The sequence below is a fragment of the Lepisosteus platostomus genome, chromosome 2 (assembly GCF_059453375.1).
Source record: "Lepisosteus platostomus isolate fLepPlt1 chromosome 2, fLepPlt1.hap1, whole genome shotgun sequence".
NCBI classification, from domain to species: Eukaryota; Metazoa; Chordata; class Actinopteri; order Semionotiformes; family Lepisosteidae; genus Lepisosteus; species Lepisosteus platostomus.
In genome coordinates this window covers 47,069,365-47,097,340 of record NC_142612.1, presented here as the reverse complement: position 1 = coordinate 47,097,340, position 27,976 = coordinate 47,069,365, and the positions used below count along the sequence as shown (strand labels likewise).

General features: G+C 34.9%; 1 protein-coding gene and 1 long non-coding RNA gene across 4 annotated transcripts; one reads left to right on the top strand and one right to left on the bottom strand.

The window, feature by feature from the left end:
• Window positions 1-315: 315 nt before the first annotated feature.
• LOC148676397 (uncharacterized) lies at window positions 316-16,749 on the bottom strand. Its single transcript, XR_015926704.1, has 2 exons — window positions 16,601-16,749; window positions 316-3,572 (listed from the first exon to the last, which is right to left on the bottom strand). It is a non-coding gene; the product is annotated as an uncharacterized LOC148676397 (long non-coding RNA).
• On the top strand, window positions 7,475-27,270 carry LOC148676396 (interleukin-18 receptor accessory protein-like). Of its 3 annotated transcripts, none has more exons than XM_088607637.1 (10): window positions 7,475-8,238; window positions 10,461-10,632; window positions 10,980-11,148; window positions 11,430-11,595; window positions 17,916-17,984; window positions 18,722-18,848; window positions 19,196-19,350; window positions 20,950-21,090; window positions 23,616-23,780; window positions 25,008-27,270. In XM_088607637.1, the coding sequence occupies exons 1-10, from the start codon at window positions 8,016-8,018 to the stop codon at window positions 25,376-25,378; spliced, it is 1,758 nt and encodes a 585-aa protein (XP_088463763.1). In that variant the 5' UTR covers window positions 7,475-8,015; the 3' UTR covers window positions 25,379-27,270. The 3 variants fall into 3 exon arrangements, with proteins under 3 accessions (XP_088463763.1, XP_088463753.1, XP_088463745.1); XM_088607619.1 differs by having other exon boundaries at window positions 7,477-8,238; window positions 10,377-10,632; XM_088607627.1 differs by lacking the exon at window positions 17,916-17,984 and having other exon boundaries at window positions 10,377-10,632.
• The last annotated feature ends 706 nt before the right edge of the window (window positions 27,271-27,976 follow it).

Genomic DNA, 27,976 nt, shown 5'->3' with positions numbered 1-27,976 from the left:
CCTGCGAATGCGATCAGCCTCCGAGTAACAGGGAAACCCACTCAAACATGAAGAGATTGTACAAACTCGGGCCCCAGCAATGCAAAGCAGCTACACTAAACACTGACTCAATGTACCACCCTCAATAGTCTTTAGCCAGGGATAAGATATTAGTACAGTAGTTATCATACTACAAGGTAAGTAACTTGTGCTCATGCCTTATATTATTAATAGATCTAATGAGAGGCAAAGTTACCTCCAAAGCATGAAAAATTAAAAACATCCAACATATCATGACACATGAAAGAACAAGATGTAGTGCCAATAAGCCAGTGCTTTAGTTATATTACCTTTATTAGAGCATAATTTGGCATTTTTTATTTGCAGCTGGTCAGACAGTATGAGCTTCTGAAGGTTGCTCAGATCAGAGGTTTTCAGTCGTCTGAAGCATTACCACTTTTAACATGGGAAAGCAGGTTGAACAAATTCATTTTTTGCAGAAGGTCCTACTTAGACAATTTAAGCTTTTGACATATGTTATCACAGACACAACTCTCAGAAGGAGAGGAATGTACAAGTTAATGGTTAGGTTAGTGGGAAGCACAGATGGCAAAAAGGCCTGCTGTTGATAGTATGTGCAGAGTACCAGTATAGTTACATGTACTACAAATTGAAAAACACTGTCAGGAATGCCTCAAGACTGTAAGTCTGAATACAGTAAGACTGCTGATGCAAGTGATTCTTGAGAGTTCAATTTAGTGCACAATTATTGAAAGAATAGAATAATGTCAGCCACTCTATAAACTGACATTAATGTTTTTTCTAAAAAAAACACTTCTTTGTAAATAATTCAAAACGTGTATGTTGAGCGTGACATTTTTCAAGAAATATAGATAATGAGAACAGAAACGGAGACTTTAAAGGAACAGTAATCTATTTTCTTTGTGCAGGCATTTGACCTTTGAGAAAAACTTTTCACTCCTATTTCAAAGAAAATACAATGGGGTGCTCGACTAACAATCCAGTAATATTTTGCAGAATGTATGAAGGTTTTGTGATCGGTGTTACAGCCACACAGTATTCTGAAGAAATAATCACATTTTACAGTACATAGCATTTTATTACATTTTCTTTCAAATATCACCTGTTTCATGGGAAGCACTCACTCGCCTGAAAACCACATTGTGATGAGTCAAAATTCAATGTAAAATTACAGGGTAGGAGTTACCCAATAGTACTTTCAAGTAGTGAACATTTTAAAAATTGCATTACAATAACAAAACCACAGATAAAGAACGTCACACAGAGTCCTTTAAAGATCAAGCATCAAGCACCAAGTACTTCTGAAAGTACAGAAGTTCAAAATTTCCACATTTCTGGTCATAATAAAGTTTTAACTTTATAGAGAAGTCAGAAATAATGAGAAAGAAGGAGAACATGAATGGTGACTTGCAAAAGTATTCAGACCTACTGTATACTCATACAGATATTAGATATTTTTTACATATCTTCCATAAAATGGAAAAGTAAAAGTTGGTACTAGTTCAAAACCTTGAGATGTTAATCATGTTTAGAGTAAAAGGCCCTCGTACATATTTATGGCCATAATTTTTTTTGTTTAAAAATGTTTTAATACTGCAGTTATATGAGCTCTAACAGGGCCCCCTACAGTGTGTTTTATCATGTTTTAATGTTTGTCATGAACTGTGCATGTCTGTGCTGTTCTTTAAATCACAACTGCATCTTTTAAAACTTTTGGAAGAAATTGTGTAATATCGATGATGTCTTGTTGAGACAAGACTTTAACTAAATGAAATATGTGAAATATTTAAACTGGAACAGATACAGTAACTACAGAAATATGCAGCTCTACAGCACCTGAGTTTTCCAGCTTTATTTTTAGATTCATCAGTTTATAGTTTAAAACAATAAAAAATGTTTTCAAGAAGCATTGTTTCACAATGTTTGAATTGCGTTAGTGTTTACTTAGAAAGCATTTTGCTTTCTTATGCCAATACCCATTTCTAAAGTGAATAAAACAAGACCCAAGCTACACATAAATAACACCCTTGCTCATCTGCAGACATTTTACAGCATTCTACTTAAGTGTTAATTTTCGCACCTAGATTCCTTTTTCCTTGAAAGTAACCTCTATGTGAAGTGAAGCAAAACCAAGCGCTTTGCTATCTTGTGTAATGGAAGGTTACTGAGAAAAAGTGTTTTATCCTAAAAACGTTGTTTATGGACAGAGGTGTGCTGCAGAAGCAGCTGGATACTTAGAACAAAGTGTGATAGCACCCAACTTGTCAAGGACTTGGGATAATTTAATAAAGTTTATCTCTGCTGCTTGAAGAAGGGAGTATGAGAAACTATTTGAATAACTGCTTTTCTTCGCTTAAAGCAAAAACCTATAAGGAATGGAAAATTACTACTTTGCCTGTCCCTGAAGTGTTGCATCAACTTAAAAAATATATAAAACAAGGGCTCTCCCTGCTTGCTTTGAATCAGCTTTCACTTCTCTGCACAGACAGGTGATGACTTTTTCCCATATTGCAATATGAATAAAGACCTTACTAAGTAATCAAGAATACTTTCTGTGGCTCCTTTATTCTAACCATAAAAGTTTCCATGACACTTGCTATCTTGTTCAAGTGTACATTTCACATACACACATGCTATTATTGGTACCTCTCAAAACATTCAGCTTTCTGGTAAAACCTGCAAAACCATTTCCTGTGGAACATCTAATGGCTTCCTAAATTAGGTCAGCATACTGGGTACTATAAAGCAATAGAAACAGATCACATTTCACAATTTATAACAATTATATATACAGTATATATTAAAGAATTATACAAGACATCTGTTCCACATTGCTGCTCAATGTGTGTGTGTTTATAAGTATGTTTATAAGCACTTATATGGTATTTTTGGATTGCTGCAGGGGGTGGCAGAGGTATACAAAAGCATACAAGTGCAGATCTGTTTTTTGAGTCATTAATTTTGGCACAACTTACTCTTCAGGGGACACACCTTGAGTAACTACTGGGCATCTGGTTTTCAACAGCTATAGAGACATTACTGAAGATGTCTGTGTAACGAACAGTTCTTTCCAGACCCTATGCGGATGACACAATCCGAAATAGTGAGGAAACACTGGGGAAAAAGTCATGCAAGAATATGGTGATGAAAACAGGGGGGGCGTGTCCATGCAGTGCTGGTGATCCGGGGAGGTGTGGCCGAGGCAAACAATCCAACGAATAAGCCCGGGGGAGAATCCAAAAAACAAGCAAGAGTCCATGGCCGGGTAATCCATCAGAAACAAGGGACTAAAAACAGGTGACGGGTCGGGACCAGCAGGAGCAGGAGCAGGAGCAGGAGCAGGAGGCTAAAACCATAATGGAGCCAGGAGCAACCAGGTCCTGGGCTCGCACGATGTGGAAATCAGATGCAGAGCCATGATTGGCAACTGTGTCTGGCTTTTAAAGGGACAGGAAGGAGACTGGAACAAGGGGCAGGTGCGGGGAATAATACAAAAAAGGAAGAGCCAGAGTGCCCTTAAGGAGGAGGGACTACAATCGTGACAGTCTGTCCTGTTGGAAGATAAAACAAAATAAATTTCATTTATTTTTCAAGAGACTAGTGTTAATCCAGTCATGTTTACCTGAAGGGTAATTTGTTAAAAATGAATTTCTTAAATAATAATATTAAGAGTCTCATAAATGCATTTCAGTTCCTGAATTTCAAAAGATTCCTAATACAGGACTTTGGACTGGCAGTTAAAGGAGTTTCTAGTTCTAGTATTTAGTCCTGTACTACTGGCTCAGAAAGATCTGACACTTTTCTGAAGGTGTTAGATGGGACAGTAAAAGTGAAGCTGTGAAAAAAGCTGTGAGAAAACTGCACCCAGGGTTTCAATAGGATGAACCTAGATTCCCTAGCTGAAGGATTGCTCTCTCTCCTGGTTGATCATTTTATTAGGCAAGTGTATTAGTTTATTGGCCTTATGGGTGCACTAGTGAAGATTAACTACATGACAGAATAATTACACTCCATGATGGTCACTCTTGCATTCAGTTTGGGGATTGATGTACTGTACCAGGGAGGCTATTTTTCATAGGAAATTCTGTTTCCTCTTAAACAACCATATCTAAGAAAAACACTTAAAATTATCTTAAATTTAAAGTACTTGGGTGCTTAAACACGTTTTGCCTCTTATGAGGATTTAAAACAGTTGAGCCTGTTTTAATCAACCTATTTATCCACCCATATGTACGATGTATATATTAATCTGTTTGTCTTCTATAAAACATTTTATATGAGCATATCTGGTATGGAATTTTTATTTAAAATATTGAATATATGAGGCACATTTTTTGCTTGCTTTGATGCTAAAACTAAATCAGTGGGTTTTTTTTTCTTCACGGGTGATTCAAATTAGAATATGTCACAAAAATCAATGATATGTAAGCATGATGTCAATGATATGTGACATCATGCTTACAAAATCAATGATATGTACTGACACAATAATACATATTGTCTGCTAAGAAAATGTGCTTTCATATAATTCTTTTTAAAATTAAGAAATTTCAGAGGTAAAAAATTAAAATGAGTAATTTGAGCATATGAAGTAATATACTTTTGAAAAAGGGTGACACTGAGGCTGACAGTACTATAAGCTTGAATATGAATCTATATTAGTCACAAGGCTGAGTCATCTCCTCTGTGCTGAATTTACTGTAGCTTTTGACATCAAAATGTGGTAACATGTTAAAGACTAAACCAAAATTACTGTGTGTAAAATGTGAGGCCAAACTGGGGAAACCAAGTGGTGTTCTAACAGCTCAAACCTCAGTGTTGTGACAGCATGTACTATGTGTGGTAACAGTGAATACTCAGTTTATTATTACAGGAAGGCTCTAGGAAGCAAAAAGTGCCATAGATAAATTCTCATGGAGACAGGGAGAATTATGTTGACAGTTAAACTTAACAGAAATGTTAGTAATGGTCCATAATTAATTTGAAATAATTTATTTTTCAATATTTAATTGTTTGAAACAAATGGAACATTCCAAGCATTTATTAAAACTGCACTATTGAATATTTAGCTTTTAGATGAAATTACTCTATGTAGGAGATTTTCAGAGCTGTCTCTTGTGGGCTGCTGTCTTTATTTATCTGTTAGATGACTGAATGTTAATAAATGTAGTGTTTCACACTTTCACAACACTTGGAGGCAGAATCATACAAATTTTTAATTCTTCTTTTGTCTAAATGCAATTAATGAAATTGCACTTTTAATTATAAAAATTAGTAGCTATGGGCAAGTGTTTCACACTTATCAAGATTCATCAGTGACTCAGGGCTAATTATGACAAGTAAAAAGTGTTTTTATAAACAAGACCAAGCATATGCTATTTATCAATAATCAATAATCAATCACAATTTGTTCAGCTGTCAAACTGGAAAGTAGTACAGCTGTCAGTATATAACAACTGTATTAAGTAATGGACTGGATCTGCATACAACTGCACATTTGAATACAACTGTGATGCCAGGGACTTACACAAAATAATGTATCCTGACTGTCAATAGATATAGATTTCACCATGCTATTCCCCTTATCTCACTGGTTTATTATTGTCATGTTGAGATTAATCTTTCAACATGACAATAATGACATACATGCAACGAACAAAGTGAAAATCTATTTGGAAAAAGAAGCATTGGCCTTTTAAAAGTCATGAAGTAAACATTATTTTCATTGAAGTCAAATGAGGTTGTATGGATGCTGAGAAAGTATTTTGACAACAATTCATAAACTGTAATTGATGAATTGGATAGGAGCATGACAAGATGTAAAGCTATATATATATAGCTATATATATCCATATGCTGAACAATCCGGTATATTTATTTGTTTTTGGTTATCTTCTGCACTAATGAATTGTGCTTATGTTTGTGCTCTTAGCTAATATACTTTTCATTACATATCCACTTTCTCCTCAGTTTCCATATTTATTTCAAATGCTGTAACTACATGACTGCAGTGCATTACTTTAGAATCCACTCCAAAAATGTACTTCTCTTATCAGTCATTCATTTATTAGTAAAAATGCTAAAAGTGTTAATTACAACTGATTCATTTTGCAATTGCAGTCATGCAAATGCAAAATTCAAAAACTAAGATAAAATATGTAGAAACTATTGATAAAATGCCTATCTGTAAGGCTACTAAATGAAAATAAAATAACTAATGCCTTTTCATGAATGAGTAAAGATTATAATGTCTCAATTTCTGTTCTAACATGCATTTGTGCTCAAAGGACAGTTTCTCAAAAGATGGAAACTGAAATGTTAGAGACCGGAATCTGGTCTGCTGCCAAGTACCACAAAAAAGGTAAAAAAAGAGTAACAGTACAAAATGTAACATTATTTATGTTTTCTGAGTAGGGTCTTGAATAGTGCAATAAGAAATGAAATACAGATGTTATGGATTTTATAGCCGACACCTAGATTGATTGATTGATTTGTTGATTTTTCTTCTTATTATTATTATTAAATGCTGCATTCAAAACAATGAACAGTAAACAAATACTGCCAAAATATGACAATGATAGATTGTATATAAAGAAGTCACAATTATTTAAAAATTAACCAAATACAGTATAATAACACACAAAATGATTAGATTTTATAAATCTAAATTAAACATTTGAATTTATTAAGGTGATAGTTGATTTGGTTCTTTGAATGTTGTTGTAAAAGTTGGAGAGGAGATCAAAGCATGCCTACTGTACTGTGCCTATGGCTATCAAACTTCTTGCTCACTTGCTTGTACCTTTCACTATTGCCAGGGCCAGCCCTAACTTTTTGGGGTCCCTAGACAAGATTTCAGAAAAGAGCCCCCCAGACTATGATGTGCACGTATACTCCTATGATATCAGCTCCCACTTCGAACTTATCTTACTATTTAGAACAATTAAATACATTAATTATATAACTAGAAGACTTTTATTAACCAGTGTTGAAGAACACGTAATAACTTATAAACAAGAACATGAAGCACACATTTCATAAATATAATGTATTTCAACATTGAAAGGTATAAAAGGGAACATTCTTAGCAATACATAAAGATAAACAAAACCTACAGTATGTTACTTCAAAATCAGCGAATACGCGAATCAGCTCTGAAAAGCTCCTTTGCTCTGCTCGCTAATTCTACCACTGTCACTGGGAGATTGACTGCAAACCGAAGGGCTAAAGGTTGAGTTCACAATACCCCCATTTACTGAGAACATGAATGAGTTAACTTATAGTAAAACACCTCAAATAGCCTACATATCTAGCTTGAAAATGTGTCATTTCTATCATTTGCTACATACATGGATCTGACAGACCAATAAAGTCTAAAAAGAAAGTGTTCAAGCTAGACATGCATGTTACACTGCATTCAGTTTTTATGACAACAAGAGGAAACTTCATCTCATTGCCACACCTCAGGAAGCGTGTGTTGTGAAACTGAGACCGAAAACTCTGGTACACTTTTGGACTGCGTTCTCTACACACTGCTCACTAAGAAACTTTGCCAACATTATTATTTTTTTATTTTTCAATTTGTGATTTGTTAAACTTTCAAATTACAAAAAATGGCAGACTTTGTTCTGTAGATTTGAGGGACTCAAGAGACATTGTTAGTATAGAAAATGTCAGACTTTGAAAAATCAGAATGGTACAACTCACCAAGGAGTCTTCAAAAAGTTTTTTATTGTGACTGTATCAGGAAGGCCCTGGAAAGCTTTCTTTCTTCCTATTCTATCATTGTATTCATTCCAACAAAAACACAGGATTTCACGAGATCAACGTACATTCTGAGAATCAAGGATGGAAGAAACAATGACAGATGATCATGTTCTTGAAAGGAAATGGAACAGTTTTTTTTAGGGTTTATTTAAGACTAAATTAGAAGCCCCAAATGACTTAAACTTCCGGATGCCTGGATACATTTTAATTTTTAAATTTTTATTTAAATGTATTCCTTTTTAATTATAGTACCTTGCCTAACATTTGTTTTGCAGAAAACTTTGGTGTACATTCTACAGTATTTGGGGAGGAATTCTCTCAGGTTAATAGAAAACAGCTGCAAACTGAAGAAAATGTGTAAAGGATTGAGCAAGGCCCTGCAAAGCATTTTAATAACGTTACTTATTTTTCAACAATTTTTTACCTCATTCCAAGGAATTTCATCCCAAGGTAATTTCCTTATTATTTACAGTATATTATTGAGACATATTGGCTTTCTCTGAGTGCATTTGTAAAATGTTCTGTCAGTACAAATTGATTATCAGTGTCTTCCTATCGACAATTAAAAAACGTTAACCCCAAAATGACATTTCTTCAAAAAAACATGTAACCATGGATAGATATAGATTAAATATGTTAGTAAAACTGATTTGTTGGTACTAATCATTAGTGAAATGGGTTTCAGTAAAGTAGAAGTAGAAAGGAAAATGGTTTGGGAACATGTGTATACCAATAAATGAAGAAATATCTTTGCAAACTGTTGAACACAAGAAAGGTTTAGGCTGTGTTGGTAGGTCACTTGGTAGGTAGGTAATTAGTATGGTATCAAATAAAAAATTACCCGGGACATTTTGTTGTCCATTCAAGGCAAGACTGTTGCTAGAAACTTTAATAGAATCTTGTACTGTAGGTCACATATCGCTGTGCACTTAATAACCCAAACCACCTTAAACATATAGTATTTCATACTGAATTAACTTTTGAGTTATTATGTCATGTGTCCATTAAAATAAATAAAGTTGGAATATAAATTTCATTTAATTCTTTTAGGTTAAACTTTTATTTACATTAATTTATCAATTCATGCTCACAACAGATGGCACAAACACAAATAAGAATGTATAAAAATGTGATATTACTTCAGAGTAAATAAAATATTACACAATATAATGTTAGAATAATAGAACATGTCCTGTCCACATATAAATATGAAATAATATTACAAACAGTAGGAGGCCATTTTGCCCATTTACCATGTTTGGTTACTTAATCAGGATATTGATCAGCCATTTCTTAATGGAAAAAGGCTATCAGCTTCTTCCAGAATCCCACAACCTTTAATGTCAAGAAGTTTTCAGTTTTTAATGCACTTTTCCTTTGTTTCAAAAGTTTTTGTTTCTTAAGAAATACACTGGGATAACATTGTCAATACTTTTAAAGATTTTTTTAATGAATACTTCATTTAGTCCTATAGTTATTAAACTAAATATGACTACATTTTAGAACAGTGGCAAATTGGATAGCATTGTTGCCGTGCAACATTGGAGCCCTGGGTTCAATTCCTGGGGTGCTATTTGCATGGAGTTTGTCTGTTCTTCCTTTGTTTGAGTGGGTTTCCTGTGGGTGCTCTGGTTTTCTCCCACAGACAAGTCCAAAAACATAGTGGTAGGATAAATGGGTTCTAGGAAAATTGGCCCTGATGTGAATGAAGTGTGTGTGTTTGTGTGAGCCCTGTAATAGACTGGCGTCCCATCCAGGGTGTATCCTGCTTTACACCTGTTGCTTGCCAGGATAGGCTCCAAAATATGTTTGATGTTCATTAATGAAATTAATTACATTTCAACCTGTTATATTAAACAGTGGTATAAAAGTGCTTTTTTTTTAGCCATGGTAGCTCAGACTGCAATGTAGTCTGTCTCCTGACTGGAAGGTCCTAGGTTCAATCCTAGGTAGAGGCAAGTGATGTAGCTTGCTCTAATTCCTTCCAAATGGCTCCCAGGTCCACTCAGCCTGCTTTCAAAATGAGTACCGGAGGTTAATCCTTCCATGGGTAATAGGCTAGCCTACATCACCTCCACTTCCAGTGTTGGATGGTCAAGAAAAATGTTAGCCCTTGCCCCCCATTCCCCCATGGGCCTTTATGGCCTGAAAAGGGGTCCTACCTACCTATGAAAATACTTTTACTATATATACATTACTTGATCTTGCCAAGTATATATTTAATCTAGATTTATCAAACAATTATGGTGCTATTAAAGAGAGAGAATTAAAAATTAACACTTGATACATTATATGGCCCTTTCTATAGTGCTAAGTATGTGAAATTGTTATACAAAAATTGTTTAAATTATTAGAGCATCCCCAAATTTTGGAACAACACATCAGTTGTTCAAATTGTTTAGTCGTTCACATATCAAATTACTGCTTATTGTTATAAGGTAATTTTACAGTATATTGATTATGTTGCTAGATTAAAACAAATTCAGGGATTTAAAAATGTTCAAAATATACAATTCAGAATATAAAAATGTTATTAGAAATTTGTCCACTTTTGTAAAACTTACAGCTATGGTAAATGTCATTGGCAGGTCTTTCTACTGGCTTCAAAGCATATGGATATAAAGCTTTAGCTGGAGAGCCATTTGTAATGCAATGTGATTCACCTTATCAAGGCTTTCTATACAACAATTCAGAAAAAGATGTTCATTGGTTCAAATACCCTCAGAATGGAAGTGATGCTCAGCACATCATCAATGGAAAGGATAACATTATAAAGGAGGGAAATTCCCTGTGGTTTACAGACATAGAAGACAGACATTCTGGCATATATTCTTGTAAATCAAGGTAGGTCACAGAATGCACTTCAAACATTCCATTGTTTAGTTGTGCATTTTTATATCAAAAGATAAATGGTACTTGCACAAAATGACTCTCTTTTCATTCGTAGTAAACAATATACAATATCATAATTAATATTTACTATACAAAACAGGTGAAATAAAACAAATGACTAAACATCCATTACCTACAGTACATTGTTTCACTTTAATATTTTTACCTTGTGATCTAAAGTAAATAAAAAGTTAGATTTTTAAAAACTAAAATCAATTCTATAATATATTTGTAAAAGTAAATGCCAGAAAAAATAAAATGTAATGCAAACTAAATATATTTTTGATGCTGAACTACAGAGAGCACAGATTCTACTTCTTCTTGGAGGTGAAACAGAGAAATGAAACTATCTGCCAAGATTATGGAGAAAACAGAAGGTTTTTGCTGATGGGCAGAGGTGAAGAGATAAAATGCCCTGGAGTGAGCTGTTACATTACACCAACAAATGTGTTTATCAGATGGTATAAGGTAAGCAACAATTGACATATCCTGTAAACTTCATGGAAAACAAATACATAGCCATAGCAATAGGAGGAACAGGATGATTACAATTATTATTATTAGTTTACCTATAGTGAAAAGAACAGGTAAGCACTAATTTCTAGCCATACAACAAACATTAACATACATGGTAATAAAAAAGGACTTAATTAAAAATATATTATTATTTAAAAGTTATTTTGTTATTATTATTAAGACTGTTTAAGTGTGGCTTGCTTTTAATAATATTTGTATTCTGCATTTTTCAGAATGCAAAATCTGCCATGAATAAAAACAGAGGGATGAGAATTGAACAAGACAAGCTTGTCTTATACACCATCTACATAGAGGACAGTGCCAACTTCACCTGTGACTTTGATTATGTTGACAAAATTAATTGGACAGTGCGAAGGGTAGTGAAAACCAAAGTCATCCGTAAGGGCTGTTATTTTTGCAGAATTTCTGTCCACTTTTTCACCCTACTCTTCTGCTCAGTTTTAAACAGCAAAAACAGTCTTTCAGATCAAGATAAGTCATTGTCGTCAGGGAACCTATACGTGGAATAGGAGGATCCTTATGCGTGACCGGAATCCCACAGGACGCAGAGTAGTAAAGGGACAATCCAAAAGACAAAATCCAAAGGCTGGGTCGATAAGGGAGGCAGAGGGTCCGGTAACAAGAGATATTAAAAAACAATTCAAAAGGCAAAATCCAGAAGGCGAGGTCAAGAGGCGGAAGCAGAAGATTCGTAACGGGAGATCAGTCAAAAGGTTTAGAAACACACACTGAAGAATACTATGAAAGGCTTCTCAATAGTGAGCGTGGGAAGGTGTGCGAAGGGGGTTTAAATACTGAAAGGAAAGGGGTGTGATTGGATGATTGGTTAGGGAGTGAGAATTTGAGGAATCTGATGCATGTGAGAATGTGATGGGTTCAATCAGGGATGAGATTGGGAAGCAGAGGTTCCGGGAATGTAGCGGCGTTTGCGAGGGAGAGTGTGGGGCGTGACAATTGTAACAGGTTAGGAGGTAGAAAGAAGGTAGAGCCACCATGGGCAGGCAATGAGGTTAAAAAAGGTTAGTGTGGAGGTTAAAACAAGGAGGGTAGAGAAAACTCCGGCAAGATTAAGATATATCCTTCAGGATTTATAAGAAGGAGTGCACAAGAAACAGAATATTGGCATTATGCCTGTGGAAAATAGGGTCACATACTGTATCCATTACTTGTAGTGTTACTCATGCATGGGATCTCACAGCACACCTGGAGGTAGAGGTGCATGTTAACCCAATAACTGCAGTATTTGAGATTACAGCGAAGGTTAATGGTATGGTGATGCAGACTTGTCAACTTGGGTAGTGATTTAACCTTATTTACTTTTGCAGTAATAGATCAAAAACAAATCCCATCTATCTTGAGATAAGGAGTCACATGGGTACGCAGAGATGTAAGAAATTTTGCCATTGCAACTGCACCTGTGCACATCACCATTCTTATAATGTACTGGCTGTAGTCGTGCACTAGTTTCCACACTCCATGATTAAAGGGAGAGGTTTTCCAGAGTTTTCTGATCTATTGCAAGGGAAAATCCTAAAAAAATGCAAAGTCAGATGAGGTTGCAGATGTGTATCGTTTTGTGAATGACCAATTTGAGCTTTGTGGACAGTCAATAAAAAGAGGGGGATATCATAGCATGAGTACATTTTAGTCATTGTGGACTACACCACTCACTATCCAGTGGTATAAGAAAAGTTATTTCTCTCTTGTTGCCTGTGGAACTTACTAAATACAGTATATGGAAAGAAAGGGAATAGGAAGTGCCCGGTACACTAGTGGTTATTTTTTGTATACACAATTAGCAAACTGTAGACCTACATGCAACTCTGTTTAGTGTCCTTCATGATCGGACTTGGTACATAGAAATTAAATTCTTATCATTATTGGTGTAGTAGCCAGAGAAATACTGTATGGAGTCTCCTCGTCCAAGAAGAGAGAGATAATTAAATAATTGAGAAAAGCTGCAGCCCTTGATCTAGTCCCATTGTGTTAATCACAAAACTTGACAGGACATGGCAAATGACTTTCAGAAATTGAATTGCATGTTGAAATTCTACTCATACCCGCTGCCCCATGTGGATGAGCTTATTGAGAAGCAGAGTAAGCAAAATACCTTACCACTTAGATTTAACCAAGGGGTATTGGCAGATATCTTTTGAAGAAATGTCTAAAGAAAAAAAAAACTTTAATTACTCCCACAGTAGGGTTTATTCCATGCTGAAAAAAAGAAGAAAGAGAACACAACGTTTCCGACGTGGAGCCTTCTTCAGGTGTGAGAGAGACAAGGCAGTAGGCAAAAGACATTTAGCGGGAGAACAAAGGCTGGGAGGGAGGAGGAGTGAGAGGCGGGAGCAGGGGACAGAAAGAGAGGCCAATCAAGAGGTGTGAAGTCAGAATGGGTGTAGAGAGGTGTGAAATGAAACTTCCAATGAATAGAGAAAATTTAAAAGAACAGTAGTCTGTCGTAAAGAGAAGGGAGAATGTGTGATCCTAGCTGCAGAATAATTTTGGTTTCGGTAGTCTTTCTGATGTATGAGTTCGGAAAACTGTCTTTGAGAACACAGATGGAGAGATTAGAGTGGTCGTGGCCGTCAGAGGTGAAATGAGAAACAATGGGCTTGGAGAGATCTTTAATCTTCACAGCCCTGACGTGTTCTCTGAAGTGGTCTCCGAGTCTCCTTCCTGTTTCTCCAATGTAGATGGCTGGGCATTTACTGCAAGAGATACAGTAAATAAGGTTGCTGGGGGTACAAGATGCCATCTGGGTGATCTGGAATTGTCCTGAGGGGCCTTGTATGAGTGTGGTGTTTGATGTGTACTTGCAGGTGATACAGCGAGCTCTGTTGCAAGGGAAATTGCCTGGTGTGGATGGTTGTTGAGGCCGGTCAAGGGAGCTGTGAACAAGGAGGTTACGCAGATTAGGTGGTCAGCGATATCAGATGATGGGGCGATCAGAAAAGAGGGCCCCAATGGAGGGATCATCCTGTAGGATGGAAAAGTTGTGGTTAATAGTCCTGGGGATAGGAAGTGTGTTAGGGTGGTAGGGAAGCACCAAAGGAATGCGGTTGTTACGGTGGGAGTTCCTGATCAGGTTGATGGTCCGGGGGGTGTTTTTGGCTCGGGCAAGGGCCCTGTCAATCACAGTGCTGGGGTATCCTCTGTAGGAGCTCCGCAGCTACCCACCTGAATCATTATACTGTGCTTCCTTTTGGTTTACACGGTATTCCTGCAAATTTCCATAACTCTTGAATAAAATCCTGAGAGCTCACATTTCATATACCCTGCGTATTTTGATGATTTAATTATTAATTATAATTTTGATTAATTATTTTTAGCGAGGGCGGGGAATCACATCTGGAGCATTGTAAGCCTGTAATGGACAATATAGGAGACACAGGATAAATCCAAATAAGAGTCACATGGCCTTTACAACCATTAAATTCTTGGGGTATCTAGTTGGAGGGGGTCTGGTACAACCCCTTCTGAATAAAATGGCAGCTATAAAGAACTAGCCTAAGCCCCAAAAGAAGGAGCAAGTGTGAACATTTTGGGGGTTCGGTGGGATACTACCATCGCTTCATACCCAGGGTTGCTGAGAGTTGCTGAGATTTTACTACTACTAGACTATGTCCCTGAAAGAGTCATGACATTAGTCTTATGACTTTCCACCAAAGTATTTTTGGAAGTAAGCTCCCAATGTTTGAATGAACAGTACAGTATAATTTTCAAACCTTTAGTATTATCCAAAATTACAATAATATAATAGAAAATAGACATAAGTTAACAGAATGCATACTGTATACAATGAAACAATTTCTTATATAAATCTTATACTAATATGGGAAAAAAATATTCAGACAGACAACCAAACACAAAGAGATAACATAAATAGAAATGTAGAACAAAAATGGCGGTACTAAAAACACTATAATAAAATAAAGACTAAGTGGCCTTTGGTACATTGGTTACGTTAATCTGACAGGTTCTAGATAGGAGGTTGTTTGGTCAATCATGATGGTGTATCTCAGCAATAGCATGAGTAACATGGGGATAAAGAATGCAGTGGTATGGCAACAATAAATACAGTATATAATAGATGGTCGAATAAGAATCAGTTAAATAATGTTTGTAGTTTTATTTCAACTTAACTGGTCTAACCTGAGGCACAGACAGACATCATGACTTTTTTCAAAACTTGAAGAAAACTAATAAACAGGGATTTTCAGCTACACTACTTCTTCTAGACAGACCTCTTAACAAGGACCCAATGTATTAAACTTGAAAGGTAATAGAAATTATCAAATATTAAAGGCATAGGTGCATGTTCAAAGATTTGCATAGGTTTTGGTACAAAACATCCATTGAAACAGAAAAAGGAACAATTGAGTCATTATGTTTTAAATGTTTCCCTAGTTTCAATGTTAGAAACAAATTATTTAAAAGATAGTCCTCATTAAAGCAACTTATGAAATAAAATCAAGATTGGATTGAAACTAAATTGGATACTTTAAGCCAGTGGTTCTCAAACTTTTTGGACCAAGTACCACTTCTCATAGGAGCCCCAGAAAATCTCAATGACCAACATGAGTGCACGTGTGGGCACACACACTCACTCACACACATATAATAAATATTATAATAATAAACTTTATTTGATATAACGCCTTCAAATGTGGCTTCTCAAAGCGCTTTACAGAAAAAAACAGGAACAACAACAAATAAAAAAAAACAATAAAAAAGCACCATTTCAGTGAGAGGGGTGAGCCTGTTTAGTCGAGCAAAGCAGATGTGAAATCGTGTTTCGAGCCTTAAAACAATTCACAACAGAGACTAACAGATTTTAAACCGTCAGGCATTTTCTTGACGGCAAAGGTCTCACGGTGGATGTTGCAATGCGTCCATTCATTTCTGGAGCAACCTCTCTAATTCGTGCAACTACACCGATGTGACGGCTTGTTATTGCTCTAGCACCATCTGTACAAACTCTGATGCATTTTATCCAGTCGATGCCATTCTCTTCGATAAATTCATTCGATAAATTCATTCAGAAGTTGAAATATGTGCTTTCCTGTAGTTCCTGTTGGTAGCGGTTTACAGAACAGAAAGTCCTCTATACCGTACCCTCAAACTCGTATCTAACGTACACGAGCAAAATGGCCAAATCGACTAGACTCATCTAATTGCAGTGAAAAGCATCTGCTCATCTTAACGCTCTCTATCAGCGTACTTTTGATATCATCCGCCATTTCAATAATTCTATGAGTGACTGTGTCTTTCAGAGGTGGCAGCAGCTCGAGCTGTTCAGCAGCTTTTTCTCCACACATAATACGTGTCAGCTCTTTTGCCAATGGTAAATAAGGTTGTTCAAAAATAGTGTGGGGCTTACCTGCTTTAGCAATCCGCAATCTTGAATTTTCCCCCGTTTTCGTTTCAGGAGAAATGAAATTTGCTCTTGAAGCTAAACAAGCATATTCGTGTGAGGGATAAAATAGAGCTGAAATTAATATAAACCTAATGAAAAAGCCATGAAACGGAAACCAGTTACTTCCTTTGGTATTTATTGTGTGTAAAAGATGAAAATGAAAGAATACATATTAATTTGGAAGAACTGCACCTTGAGTTTATTTGTTGTCATTGTTAATTTTCTAGAATTAAAACACACAAACAGTATACAGAACAGCAACAAAAAAACACTTGACCAGCAATTCTTATTTACCTACATTCTAAAATGTGTAGGGGCACTGAATCAGCATGACGTTGCAAAATAATGGCAACTTCACTTGCACAAGCTTCTGCTTTTGTTGTTGCAGCTGCTAGTGCTGTTATATGGTAATGTTTGTGAGAAACTTCTGCCACATTTCCTCATAATCTGTAATTAACCAGGAAAGTACAACAAAACTGATGAAAGTGATCTTCTGTCTTTATTGAGTTAATGTATGTGACTAATTTAAAAAAAATAAAATAAATACAAAATGTTTTTTTCAGAGAATATCTGTTTCATATTAAGGTATTTTATTTGTTATTGCTGATGTCTTTATCCAAGAATACTTACAAAAGTAACAAGAAAAAAACATGCAATTATTTAGAAGGTACTGTACAAGTAAAATTATCACATTTCATAGGTTTATAGGTTCTATATTGTAGCAAGGGAGTCTACACATTGTTATAAGCAAAACTTAAATACAATCAATTGTGTGAAATGTGCACACAACACAACATGTGAGCAGTGCTGGTGCAAAAGCCAAAATGAAGCCCAAATAATAGCAATAGGTGAAAATTAACTCAGTTCTAATTGTTCAAAAAACCATTAACAGGTGGGTTATTGCAGGGAATTACTACATTGCAGTTTTATTCAGATTATTAAAATGTATTGGAAGAACTTGCATTCAGTAAAATATACTATTCCCAGACTTGTCATGATAATCATGTTGTGACAATAGTTGTGTTCTGGTAAACATTTCATGAAAACCAAATGGTGATGACTAACAGCATGTTTTTATTCATCTGTCATGTAAAAATGTCTGGCTATATCTTGATGTCTTGCATAATGAAGAAGTGCTACTCTTCCATTACCCTTCTTACATCTTTCATTATTTACAGCTTTGCACCACTAACAATATTCTATTTGCTATTAAAAATAAAGGTCTACATATTCAACTCTCAATGTTAGTTTTTTAAAAAAAATGGTGTCAATTTTGCAGAAAAGGATACAGAGAGACCGCCACAGATTCTTAATCCTTACAGAAGCATGACTGTTGAAGTGGAATTAGGTAGGTAGGAATTAGGTTTGTTTTCATTGCATATTATTGGTATAACAGTTTTTTTTTAAATAACTGCATAATTATTAACTCTCAGTTCAATTCAAGTTGAATCAGTTTGCTTAACAGTATACAGTTAACATTTGTAAAAAGACTTAATACTTAATATTCATAATCTAGTTTTATAACACCATAATTTAAACATAATCTAATGATTCTAAAACAATGTACAGTTTTAAATTTTCCAATAATTGGAGCATGAGAACTATAAATTGTAATCTCAATGTCTGAACAGGTGGGCTAGTTTGGACTTTGTCTACAGGAAGTATTTATTTACAAAGTGAAGACTTGTTCTGAGTTCTTTTGAACACATTTAAATTCTGCATCATCTCCTGTAATTGAAAACTCAATGTATAAAAATCCCAGGTGCCGAATGACTTTCTAAATACTTTAAATTCCAAGATTAAATGCTTCAGATGTTTGTCGAATCATGTGAGCTCTTCAGGCTGTGCTTACAGTACTCACTGTGAAATGTGAATGCTTTAATATATTGTGCTTCAGAAAATCTTGTGTGTAATTTCTTCATCTGTTCTTGGGTGGAGAGGTACAGGTGTTGTGGTAGTAAATCAGTCAGGTTGGATAGTTTTTGGTTCTTCTGAATTGTTAGTTAATTGGTAATTCCTAAAATTATTTGAATAAAATAATGTTAAAACTGCCTCCTGAAATGACTTTGTTTATTATTATAACAGGGAAACCATTTACTCTTCATTGCAAAGTGCAATTTGGCTTTGAAAGAAACTTCACTCCAGTGATTAAATGGATAATGTATTACAATGAAAATTCCACAAGTATTTTACTTGAAATGGACAGGCCACGGTAAGTGATGATGCTGCTACAATGAGTTACCATACTTATTTCTCATACATTTTTGGAAGTAATAAAAAATAATTTTATATTTCATGTCTGCATGCATACACAGAAAATGTTATGCTATTAGTTCAGAAAGTTGATTAAATTCTTTTTTCAATATAATAAACCTCAAACACACCAACAAACCAACTTAGGTAAAAAATTAGACATAGAATCAATATTCTATTATTTGTCAGAATAAGTGTCTGAAACACAGAAGGCCTCAGTTTTACAATAAATCCAAGAACTTTAATTAATTGGGTATTCAATTAAATCTGTATTCATTTATTTAAACTTTTGTGGCGATTTCACAGAACTGTGGAACAGACCATAGGTGAAGAAATAATTATTCAGAGTTCTCAGCTGAAGGAAGTGACTGAGCAACATCTTGAGGCCACATTCATATGTTTTGCACAGAACTCTAAAGGCAACGAAACCAGCATATTGAAGCTAAAGAAGAAACCAGAAGGTAACCAGAATCACTACAAATTATAAAAGAATAATATTGTCCTGCCTATTGGTGTCATAAACACTTGAGAATTGGAGACAGGTATATGTGTATGAATGATTTACTGTACTAGTACCTAACAAGTTATTGATAAACTCCTACATAGAAGATTATTAGGTACATACTTGCTCTCACAACCAATGGTGGCCATATGCGTTACAATATTTTACTAATAAGGCATAGGTATTTACTAGCACCCAATAAATTGTTTAAATTAGTAATGCTTTCCTTAAATATGTAAATTAGTAATGCATGCCTTAAAGGTGTATCCTATTCTGAAGTCTGATATCTGAAGTGTTAATAGTGCTTTAGGTCCTAATTTGTTGAAATAATTAGACTACAAAACATATTTTATTTCCATTTTATTTTTTATTTTATTATTGCCTTCAGACTTTAGATGTTTTGAAAAATACAAAGTATGCTGCTCACTAAAATGTTCTAAACAAAAAACATCTTATACAGTTTATGTAAGTTAAGAGTATCATTAAATTACTCAAAACCTCTGTTGGTACTTTCAAGCATTAGACAACTTTAATTTTTAATAATATATTTTAATTTATTTTATAAAAGAAATATTTCATTAATTCATATTGACTAGGTGCTTCAGAAAATGACAACAACTGTACTAATGTAAACTATATTGTGTTACCGATTATAGAGTAGTGTTGGTCAGTCTTCACCTACAGCCGGGCAGTACAAGGCTTGGTGTAGTCCACCAAGAGACGTGCAAGGAACCGAATGCTTTTCATGAGGGGGTCTCCTCCAGAGACCAAGCCAAGCACAGGCTGTCAGGGTGGACTAGGGAAACTTGCTAGGGACTGGACCGATCAATGTGCTCAATGAGGACCAGGTCCATTGTGGAGCCCCAGGACAGGGGCAGGACAGGACAAGGGTCAGATTGGCTGGCAGGGTGAAACAGAGTCTAGTGGAAGACTGGTCAGGGGCTGTAGACAGGGCTGGAAACAGGGTTTGAGTGCAGGTAGGGGAGGACTACCGGAGCTCGCAGCTCTACAGAGCTTCCAGGTACAGGGCTGAGCTGTCACAGCCCATGTGGACTCCGAGGCCGGTACAGCAACAATCCTCACCACCAAAGCACACACCAAAGGTGGAAGTGCCACGTCCACTGCAGGGAAAATGCATTTCAAAGACATATCAATTAACCTAGACAGGATATTGTTGGAATGTGGGAGGATGAAAACACAAACCTTGGCCCTTAGAAATAAGAAGCACTTGGTGTCCTTGGAATAACTGTGGTAAATCACTTGCAACAACAAAATTTAACTTTAAGCAGTCTTATACCATCTCTCTGTGGATCTTGTTTAATCTCCTGGTTTTATCTTTTGGGCCTCTTAAATATCTCTTGGTTTGAAAATTTCAACCAGAATGGTGTTAATAGATTTCCTGAATGCATTCCTTTTTGCATGTTGCCAAAAGGAGGAAGCTATGCTGAAAAGTAGCTTTATTCGTATTCATATAAATAATACCTGTCCATTCATTTTTTAAGTTTTGTAAATATATACATGGTATTTAAACTTCATCTATGGATTTTCTTCTTTACAGTTTCTGGACTGTTGTACATAATAATTGGACCTATTGTGACAGTTGTCACCATCTCTGTGTTCAGTGTTGTGGTGTATTATTATTGGATTGAAATACTTCTTATATACAGAAACTACTTTACATTTAATGAAGCAAGAGGAGGTAAGTGTGTTTTAATGTCCTTTACTTAGGATTGGTGTTGTAGAAATCTAGCATTTGTCATTGTTTTATATACATCTTCACACCAGCAGCATGAAGATGTAAATGTTTATTATTTGAAAAACATGCAATTTTCAAACAGTACTTGAAACTATGTGTAACTAGTAATATTTCTTAGCAATAGTATTACTGTTCAAGAAATCATTATTGTTTTATGTTTGCCTTAATTATATATTAAATAACAATCAGAAATCCTAGCATTACAGGCGTGGGATCATCATAGCTATAAAACCATAAGGAGAGGATAATATTAGATTGCATGTGTTCATGTTCCCTCATTTTTTTTAAATAATGGAATGGCTCAGTCATTAGTCCTCTATTCCATTTTCCTGGTGGTCATCTCCTGATGACCCTCATAGTAATTTCAATTTCTTTGGAAACCTGCTGAGCTGCTTGGTAAGGAGAATTAGGGATACCACTGTAAGGCCAATGATGACTTTGATGAGCTACAGAGTTTGGCTGAGAAAATGTATAATCTAAATATAAATTTATTTTTTAAAATATTATTTTTGTAAGAAAGTGTATAAATGGTTTGTAATTCAACAAAATAAAACATAATTGAAAGGGGTGAATACTTTGCAAGTCACTTTATCTTATATATTCACTTGTGCAATAATATTGATTTGATAGCTGTGTGTGGAGAAAACTACAGTACATAGGGCATGTACAGTAGTCATGTGATAAAAAATGCATCTATTTTTTTCAGGGCTTTTCCCAGCTTTGTGTAATTTTATCAGTCTAGTTTAAAACAAAACATGTGCCCCAACTGTACATGAAAGAAATACAATGTAGTACAATTAAACTCTTTTGACCACAACTGGGACAGCCAGTCAAAAACAAGAGCTGTGGTTAAACCTGTAAAACTTACTAAAAAAGCTAGCAATGAACTCCAGTGGTAACATTTATGGTGGTTTTGCTCTACAAGGGTGATAAGGATTTATTGTGCTTTGGGCTATCTATAACTAAACAGAACTGAAACCAAATAGTCTAACTATTTTTAAAGTGTTCCAATGTAAATTTGTGATTACTTTTTAGAATTCTTAAACCAATACTTAGAGATTCTCATGGCAGTAGCATGATTTTTTTAAAGAGCTGATACGGTACGTAACAGGTTAGGAGGAAATTGGGTTACAATATATGATTATAAATGCATTCATCATCCAGAGTTAAAATAAAAACTAAATAAATTAGAGGATTTCTTCTAATCCAGTGAAGAAGTTAATAATCTCCAAGATTACTGTATACAAAACAAGCACTATACTTAATTTTCTTAAATTATGGATTCACAACATACTTTTGAATGTTCATTTTTGAACAGTTGTGTCCTAGGAATCTCAAGAAAAACAATACTAGAGTAAAGGAACAAGTAATAGGTTTATTCATTTTTTTTATTTGCATTTTATCTATCTAGTTTGTTTGGTTTCTAGTAGATGATCATAGTAGGATCATAAAATCCAATCCAGATGTTTTTTTTTTAAAGCAGGGTATCATCTTTGACAAAATGAATGACTAGCTTGTTCAACACTCCTACAACAGTTTGTGTAAAGAAATTAATCCAGTTCTTAGTTTAAAATTCACTTTTCCTGAATTTACACCTGAATCTTCTGGTACATGTTTCACTCCTGAACTATTATAGGCTCAAAATATAAACTGTAAAATCCAGACAAGACTATAACCTTGATAGCAATGGTAAATATGTATTAAACTATGAATGTATAAATGTTCACTGTAAACAGTGTGTTAAACTTTTTAAACATTAAACTTGTGCGCGAAATGCATGAGCAAATCATGGATCAGATGTGCTTCTGCATATATTCACATTAGACTTTCACAGTGTCATCTGTTTTCTGCCAAAGCATCAGATTTCTAACTTCTTTACATAATTTTACAGGGCACAAACTGGTGTTATTTCTAAGGAGTTATATACCTGTAATAGAACAGTTAAATTCAACAGGTCAAATTATTTTCAAATAACAACAACTGTTTTGTCAAATTTCCTTGTGCTTGCATTAAGTTTTGAAGAGCTTTTATTTTTAGGAAGTGATCATTGAATAGGTTAAAAAGTCCCACAGGATTAATTATGAGAAGAAACACCTTAAATGTCATGTAGCTATTTCCAAGCTCTAATATACGAGCTTATAATTCTGACAGAAAAGTTAACCCACTACAGAAGTTTATTTACTAGCAGGTTATACAGTACATACAGATTGGTAGGAATATGAAAATATAATTGATGTGCCACAACTGATAATACTCCTGATTTTAGAATCATACTTTTAAACACATTAACAATCAACACTTCCATTATGATACTTCTATATTTGTCATTTGCTCTGTCCCAACAGTACCTTCTGTATACAATATTTACAGCACTACACAAATGTATGGATGGTTTTAATCATAGGTTAGTACTTTGACAGTATAGTTTTTGTTTATGTATATATGTTTGAATTATTATCTTGCAACAGGAAAAGAATATGATGCCTTTGTATCATTTGCAAGCAACTCTTCCTCTGAAGAAGCAATTGGTGTGACAGAGGAAACATTTGCCCTCCACCACCTTCCTGAGGTTCTGGAGCAGCAGTGTGGATACAGGCTGTGTCTTCTGGAGAGAGATGTATTACCAGGCGGAGGTGAGAGAGTGTTACATCCGAACAATATGAAGTAAACCATTTGATACAATGTTACCTGAGGTGGTCGTAAAGTGATGCTTGCATTAGAAGGCAATGTAAAGAGGACAGAACTCTATGCTTTTTGAACTCCTAAATTAGAGGGCAAATGGGTGGTCACAAATCAGTTGTAAGGGCCTCATGACACCACAGATGAAAAAAGTAGGTAAAAGATCAGAGTGTATTGTTGAGACTTAAATCCATTTATGGATGCAGTTCTGATAAATTTGCTGCAGATGGTTTTGGGCACCATTGGCTGTGTTTATTTTTAAAGCATAATCTTGTAAACTAGCATTTCTCTTGTTTATCTTTTGATTATCTTGTTTATCTTTACTTTCCTGGATAGTAGTGAAAGATTCCTACTCCCCAAAATTATTATGTAGATGTTGTACTGTATATCACTGTAGGAGGTGACAATTCTAGTATAATGACATGTAATCGTACAGGATTGTTTGCTTACACTGTGTATTATTTGAATTCTTTACTCGATTAGACTCTTTTCTAACTAGACAATAGTAAAAAAGTTAACATTAACTCTGTTAAAAGATTATGAAACATCTTTCAAAAACGAAGTGTTTGAAATTTTAGAAATGGGCACAATTATGAAGGAGGACTATAAGTGTTCATAGATCACATGTAATTTCTACCTATGTCAGCACATCATTATGTGGCAAGAACAGCTGCAGAGGAACAAAAGCCAGAACTATTTTTACTATTTTTTAAGCCTTACATACCTAAAGCAAGATAGTTTAAAAGCTAATGGAATGAGTGCAGATACCATTTCAAAAGAAAAAAGAAGAAAAAGGACAAGTAAACATGCAAAAGATAGATAGAGATAGAAACTCTGCTTTAAATGAAGAGAACAACCACGAAATGAAAATCAGAGTGTGGTAAATGAAAAGGAGAAAAATTTTATAATTGCCATGACTGAAATGTACTGTATATTTAATCCTTGGAGCAAGTGGTTTTTTTAACAGTTTATTATATTTTATTTAAAAATATATATTTTTTCAATGTCCTTTTACAATATGTTTTTATTTTAAACTTTGATATATATATTTGAGGTTTGATTTTAACACAAATCAAATTAGTTTTTTTTAAATTCATTCATTATAGTGTATTTGGGAATCATGAACTCTATAAGTGTAACAGTTCAACACAGAAAATTAATTGTTTTTTGTTGTTTTTCAGCCTACACCGAAGACATAGTTTCGTGTATCCAGAGAAGTAGAAGAGCAATTTGTATCTTAACTCCATTTTACTTCCTAAGCCCTTGCCTCTTTGAACTGGAGTCAGCACTCAAAACTTTGCTGAAGGACAATCAATTCAAAGTTATTTTTATTAAGTTTAAGTCTCTCCATGAAATAGAGACTCTTCCACCCCTTGTCAGGAAGGCTCTCAAGGTCTTTCCTGCATTAGAATGGAACCCTGTGGAGTCCTTCCATTCCGATTCAAAATTTTGGAGGGATCTTAAGTCAGCCATGTCAGTTAAAAAAATCAGTTTTTCCCATAAAGGTGTCCAGCTCCATGATGCATCACGTACAGTAGGTAAACTGTACTGATCTACAAATTGATGGGTTAGGACGTTTTTGTTTACAGATGGTGCCGTCTGTATGACAGATGGCACATATTTACAGTATGTTACTCAGGTATAATATGGTTTGCCAAGTGTCTGTTCCACCCCTCCAGTTTCAAAGCTAAAGTAATATCTGACCTCCTGTTTGAAACTAAAACTGTCAGTAATATTAAAGAGAATTTTACCAAGCCTGGTTTTGGCAGCACTAGACATATACAGTTTGAAAAATGAAGGAATTATTTTATATGTACTGTACCTCATCAAACTCAGTATACTCAAAGTTAAATGTGAAGCATCTTCATTTTTTTCACTGATAATTTTTTTTTATTCAGCCTCTAAAAAAACGTACATTTGGAGTCCCATTTCATATACTGAATACACCCAAAAAAACAACAGCATTTTTGAAAAAAATACAGAAAGAAAAAGTGAATATTCTTAGCTTCTAAATTGTCCTCCATAGTAACTAGCCTTCAGAAAGATTCAGAAAGATAGTTTAATCTGTTTGTTAAATGAAGTATATTTTATCTATGATATAATGCCATGTTTTATAAAGACCAAATGAAAAGCATAAAAAGACAATTTAAAGCCTGGTACATTTTATTGATCTGAACGTTTTCACAGAACATAATGAGGTTTGACATTGAGATTTGGTTATCTTTCCTGTAGCCCAAATAATGAATTAAATGTGTCAGCTGACAGCTGACCAAAATAACTGGAACTGATATTTAACTGCTAATTATTAAACACCACGTACTTTGTTATTACTTAGGAACAGAGCATAATATATGGAGGAAAACAGTCAAAATAATAGTCTGTTGCAGAAGCCTTTTGTTTCAGTATAATTTGAACTACAGTTGTAGAATGGTGAATTCAGACAGGCAATTAGAAACCTGTTTATGTGTAAGCTTCAGTACTGTGTTCCCATTACCTGCTTATTGCAGTGCTTGTGTTTATTTCAGAAAACATGATGAGACAGAACAGATTCCATTTCCATTCCATTTTGATCCAGCTGAATTCTGTAAACTTCATATATAAAATAAGATAGTTATAATTTAGGTCATTTCTCTTTCACCTGTCTTTCTAAACAGATTCAATTATAAGTTAACAAATTTAAAAACATCCCTCAGTGAAACAAAATTAAAGATTGCCATTTGTGACACCAGAAATGAATCAAACCGCTATGGAATGGAGACTTCATCTGTTAGTCTGAAATGAGTATGGGAATATAATTGTATTAAAAATAAAGGGTAGAGTTTAATATTTATTTAATATAGGAAAGGCATCTCTTGGAATTTTTGTGTTGGACTGCTTTTTGTGGTATATATATATACAGTATTATATATATTTATAATTGCAAATAAAAAAATAGAAATGATAAATTACTTCAAATTTCAGGGAAATACATTGCGAAGGCTGTAAAATTATACATTTACCTCAGTTAATAACAGTACTTTCACTTTGAGCACATATATTTCACTGTTGCTTATGGAAAAAATATAGCTATTTATTATTAGCAGTTTGACCATGTAAGAGTTCATTTCATGCTTAAAGGCAAAAAAAGAAACACAATGTTTTGGCTATGGAGCCTTCTTCAGGTGTGAGTGATTGAGACAAAGTATCAGCTAAATAAGGCAAAGGAGAACAAACGACAGCATAGGTAAGAAGGGTCAGGGAGCAGTGGGGAAATGTGATATGTGTTTCTTTTCCTTACCTATGGAAGGAACTTTTAGAATTTACTGTTTCTTTTGCTGCTTACACATGCTGATGCAGCTATTTGAATGTCTTATTAGCAATTTATTGTCTATAGTATATACTGTAATTATTTAAATCTTTGTAAAGGAATGTATGTGTGAATAAAGGAACAGTGTTAAGACAAAATTGTGACTCACACATGATTGCTGTAAAAAGTAAAATTTGTGATGCAAGTAATCATTTCAGTAGTTTCTCAAGATGTTTCAGGAAGTAGTATCTAGCAAAGCACCATCGCTCTAGACCAGAGTGCACACCCCTGCCTTAAGAAAAATGTCTAGGCCAGGGTGCTTCACTACTACAGTGTTTGTAGTTAAACACTATAACAATTGTGAGGACAACACCTTGTTCAAAGATACAGTAGTGTCACACTTAGGATTTAAACCTTCTAATCACAATTCCAGACCAATAACTACTGTTCCACACTTACATCCAGGAACTATAGTAGTTTTATCCCATTTGAGGTCACAGCTACAGATAAATGACTGCAGCAAGTCTGAGGCCAGTCTATTAGATGGCAATGGGTAAAGTTACAATTTTTAATTGCCAGTGCATTTCCTGCCCAAAGGCCCAAATTTCCCAAAGGCCCTCTTAACACAGATCCTGGGCAATTACCACACAATTCAGGGGTAACGTGGGATTTTAAATATTTGACTGGACCTGTGATTAAGAGGGGCGGTGTGGTGGCTCTGTGGCTAAGGATCTATGCTTGTGGCTGGAAGGTTGCCGGCTCGAATCCTGAGGCTGGAAGAGGAATCCTGCTCTGTTGGGACCCTGAGGAAGGCCCTTAACCCCAGCTGCTCCAGGGGTGCTGTATAAATGGCTGACCCTGTGC